Source organism: Athene noctua, chromosome 37, assembly GCF_965140245.1.
Source record: "Athene noctua chromosome 37, bAthNoc1.hap1.1, whole genome shotgun sequence".
NCBI lineage: Eukaryota > Metazoa > Chordata > Aves > Strigiformes > Strigidae > Athene > Athene noctua.
Genome location: NC_134073.1, coordinates 245,848 through 254,072, shown reverse-complemented (window position 1 = coordinate 254,072; position 8,225 = coordinate 245,848). Strand labels below are relative to the sequence as shown.

The 8,225-nt window shown below is 63.9% G+C and overlaps 1 protein-coding gene across 1 annotated transcript; it reads left to right on the top strand.

Moving 5' to 3' along the window:
* Positions 1-1,179: 1,179 nt before the first annotated feature.
* On the top strand, positions 1,180-7,594 carry GDPD3 (glycerophosphodiester phosphodiesterase domain containing 3). The gene is made up of 9 exons (XM_074930964.1): positions 1,180-1,329; positions 1,588-1,630; positions 2,416-2,551; positions 2,646-2,691; positions 2,772-2,890; positions 4,607-4,696; positions 5,438-5,571; positions 5,806-5,865; positions 7,501-7,594. Exons 1-9 carry the CDS (start codon positions 1,197-1,199, stop codon positions 7,592-7,594), a joined length of 855 nt encoding a protein of 284 aa, XP_074787065.1. The 5' UTR covers positions 1,180-1,196.
* Positions 7,595-8,225: the final 631 nt, after the last annotated feature.

Here is an 8,225-nt window from a genome sequence, read left to right as displayed (position 1 = left end):
CTAATTAGCATAACCCCAACCCCCACCAGCCTCCTAATTAAGTCGGTGATTAACCGGGGGGGTTCCCATTCCCGCGCAGACCCTCGTTAGCGCACGCGCCTCGTTAACAGACCCCTCGCGCTCCTCATTAGCATAAAACTCTCTGCTCCAGCGCCTAATTTGCATACCCACTCATTCCTCTTCTCCACGCCTCTTCGTTACAACTTATTAGCATAATTTGCTCCGCAACCCGATCTTAATTAGCATGATTCGCAGTTAATTAGCATGATTCCCTCTGTGATCTGCTCTTAATTAGCATAAACAGCTCCGTATTCGGTCTCGATTAGCATAATTAGTTGCGTGATTCCCCCTTGATTAGCGTAATTAGCCAATTAGTTCCTTAATTCACGCTTGCTCGCCGCCATTGCATATTAATTAGCATGATTGGCCCTGCCGTTCGCTGTTAATTAGCATCATCTCCTCTTAATTAGCATAATCAGCTCCGCGATTCGATTAGCGTGCTGCATTCCTCCGGTATTAATTAGCATAATTAGCTCCGTGATTCGCTCGGAGTTGGCATAATTACCCGTTAATTAGCATGAAGAGTTCCACCATTCGCGCTTATTTAGCATAATTAGCGCCGCTGTTTGCTCTTAATTAGCAGAGCTCGCTCCTGATTGGCGCGACTGATTAACTGTTCGCTCTTAATTAGCATAAGTGTGTCTTAATTAGCATAATTACCTCCGCGATTCGGCCTTCATTAGCACGATTAGTTCCTTACGTCCCTCACGATACGTTTGGCCCCTCATTAGCATAATTCCCTCTTAATTAACAGCCGCTCGCTCGCAATTAGCATATTGACCTCCTTAACGCCATCCGGGGTGGCGTCACTTCCGGTTAATTAGCATAATTAGCGCTTTAATTAGCGTAACGAGCTCTTAATTAGCGTCATTAGCGCTCGGTTCTCCTCCCCGTCGCCTTTCCTTAACCCCGCCCCCTCGTTACTCCGCCCCCTCGTTACTCCTCCTCCAACGCGAGCCTCATTAGCATAACCCCGCCTCTCATTTGCATACGGCTCCCGCGCCAGTTGGCTCCGGGCCCAAGGGCGGGGCAGGGAGGGGGCGGAGCTTCCGGAGCCGGTTAAACCGGTTTGTGCGGGTTGAGTGACGGGAAGAGGCGGAGGCTGAGGCGGAAGGGGGCGTGGCCTCGTTTCCAAGATGGCGGCGGCGGCGCTGGGGGTGGCGCTGGGGGTGACCCTGGGGCTGGCGGCGGCCGCCCGCTGCTTCCGGCCACGCCCACAGGGGGCGTGGCGCCTCCCTTTCCGGGCACGGGTGGTGGCTCATCGAGGGGGTGAGGAAACCGGAAGTGGGCGGGGCGAACAAGCCGGAAGTGGGCGGGGACCCCGGAAGTGGGTGGGCGGGGCTGAACGTGGTGGGAGGGGAGGGGGCGTGGCTTTGGGGGGGGTGGGAGATGGCGCGGGGGGGGGGGAGACACGGAACACCGGAAGTGGAGGGAGGGGGGGCGGAGCCTGACCGGAAGTGGGTGGGACCCGGAAGTGGGGAGGAGGCGGAGCCTCGTATGACCCCGCCCACCGACCGTCCCGCCCAGGGGCCGGCGAGAGGATCGAGAACACGATGGAGGCGTTTGAAAAGTGAGGCCACGCCCACTCCCTGCCTAGGACACGCCCCCTCCTCCGAGGCCACGCCCCACCGAGGCACCTCCCCCTTGCCATAGGCCACACCCCCTTTCCCCATAGCCACGCCCCTTCCCTCGCCCGGCACGCCTCTCAGCGACTCTCCCCATCCAGGCCACGCCCACCCCACGCCCCCTCCCACTTGAGGCCACACCCCCTCCTCCAACACCCATCTACCCCCGAGGCCACGCCCCCGACCCCGCCTCCTCCCCCTAGACCACGCCCCCTCCCCACAAGACACCCCCCCGTCCTCCAAAGCCACGCCCCCTCCGCGATGAAACCACGCCCTATTCCCGCGGCCACGCCCCCTCCGAGGCCACACCCCTCCCCATAGGCCACACCACTGGATCCCACCCCTATAGGCCACGCCCCCTCCCGATGAGGCCACGCCCCCTCCCTCCACGGCCAAACCCTCCTCACCCCACAGGCCACGCCCTCTCCCTCCAACTCTCCTCCCGAGGCCACACCCTCTCCCTGTTTTGGCCACGCCCCCTTCTCCCCGAAGCCACACCCTCTCCCTGTTTTGGCCACGCCCCCTTCTCCCCGAGGCCACACCCTCTCCCTGCTTTGACCACGCCCCCTTCTCCCCGAGGCCACGCCCCCTCCCTCCCTATCCAAACACCCCCCCCCACCCCCGTTTCCCCAGCGCCAGCCCCGCCCCCTCCCTCCATTCCCCCCTCCCTCCCTCCCCATTGGCTCGGCCGCCCCCAGGCCCCTCCCCTCGCTAAGCCCCGCCCCCTCAGCGCCGTGATTGACGGCTCCGACCTCCTGGAACTCGACTGTCGCCGGAGCCGCGACGGCGTCGCCGTCGTCAGCCACGACCGGGATTTGCTGCGGCAGACGGGCCACGCCCTCTCCCTCTCCGACACCGACTTCCGGGTCAGGCCACGCCCCTTCCTCCTCAAGCCACACCCACCCCCCAAACCCCGCCCACCGGCGCCATTTTCCCCTTTTTTCACCCCAAAACCTTCAGGACCTCCCCCCCTACAAGTCGCCCCTGGAAGTGACCTTCTCCCCCGGTGAGTGACAGGCGCAGGCCACGCCCCCTCCCCCCCAAAGCCCCGCCCCCTTCCCCTCTAAGCCCCGCCCTCTCTCCCAGGCTGCTTTGCGCACGGCGCCGACCGACGCTTCGCCCGATTGGAGGACGTCTTCCGCCGCTTCCCCCGGCAGCCAATCAGCGTCGAGATCAAGGACGACGACGACGAGCTCATCGCCGAGGTGGGGGCGGGGCCTCGGGGCGGGGCTTAATTAGCGATGGGAGGGCTTAATTAGGGACGGGTGGGGCTTAATTGGCGATGGGCGGGGCCTCATTAGCGATGGGCGGGGCTTAATAAACGATGGGAGGGCTTAATTAGGGACAGGTGGGTCTTAATTAGCGATGGGAGGGCCTAATTGGCGATGGGCGGGGCTTAATTAGCGATGGGCGGGGCTTAATTGGTGATGGGGGCTTAATTAGGGATGGGTGGGGCTTAATTAGCGATGGGCAGGGCCTCATTGGCGATGGGCGGGGCTTAATTGGCGATGGGCGGGGCTTAATTAACGATGGGAGGGCTTAATTAGGGATGGGTGGGGCTTAATTGGCGATGGGCGGGGCTTAATTGCCGATGGGAGGGCTTAATTAGGGACGGGTGGGGCTTAATTAGCGATGGGAGGGCCTAATTAGCGATGGGCGGGGCTTAATTAGCGATGGGCGGGGCTTAATTGGTGATGGGGGCTTAATTAGGGATGGGTGGACCTTAATTAGCGATGGGCGGGGCCTCATTAGCGATGGGCGGGGCTTAATTGGCGATGGGAGGGCTTAATTAGGGACAGGCGGGGCTTAATTAGCGATGGGAGGGGCTTAATTGGCAATGGGTGGGGCTTAATTAGCGATGGGGGCTTAATTAGGGACGAGTGGGGCTTAATTAGCGATGGGCGGGCCTTAACGAGCTTGAGGGGTGTTAATTAGCTTGGGGGGTATTAATTAGCACTAGAGGGATGTTAATTAGCACTGGAGGGGCCTTAATGAGCTTTGGGGGGGTGTTAATTCGATTGGGGGGTGTTAATTAGTGCTGGAGGGACCTTAATGAGCTCAGGGGGGTGTTAATTAACTTGGCGGGGTGTTAATTAGCGGTGGTGGGGACTTAATGAGCTTTGGGGGGTGTTAATTAGATTGGGGGTGTTAATTAGTGCTGGAGAGACAGTAATTAGCGCAGGAGGGGCCTTAATTAGCTCGGGGGGTGTTAATTAGCTTGGGGGGTGTTAATTAGTGCTGGAGAGACATTAATTAGTGCAGGAGTGGCCTTAATTAGCTTGGGGGGGTGTTAATTAGCTCAGGGGGGTGTTAATTAGCTTGGGGGGGTGTTACTTAGCACTGGCGGGGCCTTAATGAGCTTGGGGGCTGTTAATTAGCTTTGGGGGTGTTAATTAGCTCTGGGAGGGATGTTAATTAGCACTGGAGGGGCCTTAATTAGCTCGGGGGGGTGTTAATTAGCTTGGGGGGTGTTAATTAGTGCTGGAGAGACATTAATTAGTGCAGGAGTGGCCTTAATTAGCTTGGGGGGGTGTTAATTAGCTCAGGGGGGTGTCAATTAGCTTGGGGGGGTGTTAATTAGCACTGGCGGGGCCTTAATGAGCTTCGGGGGCTGTTAATTAGCTTTGGGGGTGTTAATTAGCTCTGGAGGGATGTTAATTAGCACTGGAGGGGCCTTAATGAGTTTTGGGGGGTGTTAATTAGCTTGGGGGGTGTTAATTAGTGCTGGAGAGACATTAATTAGTGCAGGAGGGGCCTTAATTAGCTTGGGGGGGTGTTAATTAGCTTGGGGGGGTGTTAATTAGCTTGGGGGGAGTTAATTAGCGCTGGTGGGGCCTTAATGAGCCCGGGGGGTGTTAATTAGCACCGGAAGGGGCGTGTCCCGCCCGAGCCCCGCCCCTTCCCGACGCCCCGCCCCCCAGGTGGCCGCCCTGGTCCGTCGCTACGACCGCGCGTCCATCACCCTCTGGGCCTCCTTCCGGGAGCCAATCCTGCGCAAGTGCCGGGCGGCCGTGAGTCAGGCCCCGCCCCCCTGACCCCGCCCACAAGCCACGCCCACCGCCACGCCCACTCCCGCCGCCATCTTGCCTCTCCCCCCGCCCCGCTAAACTTTCGACATTGGACGCTTTAGAGAGGGAGGGGCGGCTCCAAAGCCCCTCAGGTGGCCACGCCCCCATCCCCGAGCCACACCCACATCCCTTAGCCCCGCCCCTAAACCTTAGCCCCTCCCCTTTCCCTTCAGCCGCCATATTGCCCCGCCCCCTCCCCGCCAAACCGTGGAAATCTGACGCTTTGGGGGAGGAGGGGCGGCTCCAAAGCCCCTCAGGTGGCCACGCCCCCATCCCCGAGCCACACCCACATCCCTTAGCCCCGCCCCTAAACCTTAGCCCCTCCCCTTTCCCTTCAGCCGCCATATTGCTCCGCCCCCTCCCCGCCAAACCGTGGGAAATCTGACGCTTTGGGGGAGGAGGGCGGCTCCAAAGCCCCCCAGGTGGCCCCGCCCACATCCCCGAGCCACACCCACATCCCTTAGCCCCGCCCCTAAACCTTAGCCCCTCCCCTTCCCTTCAGCCGCCATATTGCCCCACCCCCACCCCGCTAAACCATCCAAATCCAACCCTTTTGGGGGGGGGAGGCGCCCCTCCCAAAACCCCGCCCCCTCCCTTTAGCCCCTCCCCAACCTTTTCCTTATATGGCAGGCGGGTGGGCGTGGCTTTTCTCCCTGACCACGCCCCTCCCCTCCGCCCCCGCAGCACCCCGCCATGCCGTACAGCTTCTCCCTGCGCCGGGGGCTCCTCCTCCTCCTCTTGTACTACACGGGGCTCCTCCCCTTCGTCCCATTGGGCGAATCCGTCCTCCTCTTCCTCCTCCCGTCCATCATCAACAGGTCAGACACGCCCCCCTCCCGCAGAGCATCATGGGAAACACACCCCCCCCCCCCCAAAACCAACGACATTTCGATCTCCTCCGCCTGCCCGAATCCGCCCCCTCTATTTTTTTTTTTTTAAACCAAAAAAGGAAAAAGGGGTGTGGCTTCTTTTGACTCCTCCCCTTCTCTCGCCCCGCCCACTTTTTTTTTTCCCCCTCGCCACGCCCACTCTCTTTGGCCACGCCTCCCCAGGACGTATTTTCCCGTCCCCAAAGGATGGGCCGGGCACCTGCTGAGCAAAGTGGTGGAGACGTGAGGGGGGCACTTGGGGGGCACTTGGGGGGCTGGGGGGGGCACTTGGGGGGCTGGGGGGGCACTTGTGGGGCTGGGGGGGCACTTGGGGGGCACTTGGGGGGCTGGGGGGGGACTTGGGGGGCACTTGGGGGGCTGGGGGGGCACTTGGGGGACACTTGGGGGGCTGGGGGGGCACTTGGGGGGCACTTGGGGGGCTGGGGGGGCACTTGGGGGGCACTTGGGGGCTGGGGGGGCACTTGTGGGGCTGGGGGGGGCACTTGGGGGGCACTTGGGGGCTGGGGGGGCACTTGGGGGCACTTGGGGGGCTGGGGAGGCACTTGGGGGGCACTTGTGGGGCTGGGGGGGCACTTGGGGGGCACTTGGGGGGCTGGGGGGGCACTTGGGGGGCACTTGGGGGGCTGGGGGGGCACTTGGGGGCACTTGGGGGGCTGGGGGGGACTTGGGGGGCACTTGGGGGGCTGGGGGGGGCACTTGGGGGGCACTTGGGGGCTGGGGGGGGACTTGGGGGCACTTGGGGGGCTGGGGGGGGCACTTGGGGGGCACTTGGGGGGCTGGGGGGGCACTTGGGGGGCACTTGGGGGCTGGGGGGGGCACTTGGGGCGCTGGGGGGGCACTTGGGGGGCACTTGGGGGGCTGGGGGGTCTTGGGGGGCACTTGGGGGGCTGGGGGGGCACTTGGGGGGCACTTATGGGGAGTTGGGGGCACTTGTGGGGCTGGGGGGGTCTTGGGGGGGCACTTATGGGGCTGGGAGGGGACTTGGGGGCCTGGGGGACACTTATGGGGCTGATGGGACACTTGGGGGGCACTTGGGGGGCTGGGGGGGCACTTGGGGGCTCAGAGGGGAGTTGGGGGACATGGGGGGCACTTATGGGGCTGGGGGCACTTGGGGGGCTGGGGGGGGGGCTGGGGGGGCACTTATGGGACTTGGGGGGGACTTTGGGGGCTCAGGGGGGACTTGGGGGGCTGGGGGAGCACTTGTGGGGCTGGGGGGGCACTTGGGGGGCACTTACGGGTAGTTGGGGGCACTTGGGGGGCTGGGGGGGCACTTGGGGGGCACTTGTAGGGCTGGGGGGCACTTATGGGGAGTTGGGGGCACTTGGGGGGCTGGGGGGGCACTTGGGGGCTGGGGGGGAGACTTGGGTGTCATCTGTGGGGCTGGGGGGGCACTTTGGGGTCACTTATGGGGCTGGAGGGCAGTTGGGGGGCTCAGGGGGACTTGGGGGGCTGGGGGGCACTTGGGGGCACTTATGGGGAGTTGGGGGGACTTGGGGGGGACTTGGGGGGCTCAGTGGGGAGCTGGGGGGCTGAGGGGGGGACATGGGGGCACTTATGGGGCTGGGGGGCACTTGGGGGGCTGGGGGGGTAGTTTGGGGGGCTGGAGAGACACTTATGGGGCTGGGGGGGGACTTGGGGGTCACTTGTGGGGCTGGGGGGGCACTTTGGGGTCACTTATGGGGCGGGGGGCACTTGGGGGCTCAGAGGGGAGTTGGGGGGGCTGGGGGGCACTTGGGGGGCACTTATGGGGCTGGGGGGGACTTGGGGGTCACTCGGGGGGTGTTTATGGGGCTGGGGGGGGGGGTTGGGGGGCACTTGTGGGGCAGAGCCCCTCCCCACCGCTCCCCTCCCCCCCAGCGTCGCGCTGCGCCCGCCCCTCCTCCGCCACCTGCGCGCCCACGGGATCCAGGTGAGCCCCGCCCCCCCTGACCCCCAAGTGACCCCCAAGTGACCCCCGGACCCACAAGTGCTCCCCCCCTCCCGCCCCATAAGTACCTCCCGGACCCACAAGTGACCCCTCAGCCCCCCAAGTGCTCCCTCAGCCCCATAAGTGCCCCCTCAGCCCCCCAACTACCCCCCCCAGCCCCCCAAGTGACCCCCAACTACCCCCTCAGCCCCATAAGTGCCCCCTAAGTCCCGCCTTAGCCCCATGAGTGCCCCCTCAGCCCCCCAACTCCCCCCTCAGCCCCCAAGTGCCCCCCCAGCCCCATAAGTGCCCCCCCAGCCCCACTCTCAGCCCCATAACTGCCCCCCTCAGACCCCCAACTACCCCCCCAGCCCCCCAAGTGCCCCCCCAGCCCCCCAAGTGCCCCCCCAGCCCCACAAGTGCCCCCCAACTACCCCCTCAGCCCCATAAGTGCCCCCTAAGTCCCGCCTTAGCCCCATAAGTGCCCCCTCAGCCCCCCAACTCCCCCCTCAGCCCCCCAAGTGCCCCCCCAGCCCCATAACCGCCCCCTATGTCCCCCTCAGACCCCCAACTCCCCCCTCAGCCCCCCAAGTCCCCCCCCAGCCCCCCAAGTGCCCCCCCAGCCCCACAGATGACCCCCAAGTCTCCCCCCAGGTGCCCCCCAAGCGCCCCTCCC

Bases quoted from the DNA above. Each gene is read 5' to 3' on its own strand.
- GDPD3 (XM_074930964.1), top strand. From the start codon at position 1,197: ATGGCGGCGGCGGCGCTGGGGGTGGCGCTGGGGGTGACCCTGGGGCTG. The intron at 1,631-2,415 runs GTGAGGCCACGC...CCGCCCCCTCAG, and splicing joins ACGATGGAGGCGTTTGAAAA to CGCCGTGATTGACGGCTCCG. The intron at 2,552-2,645 runs GTCAGGCCACGC...CAAAACCTTCAG, and splicing joins TCTCCGACACCGACTTCCGG to GACCTCCCCCCCTACAAGTC.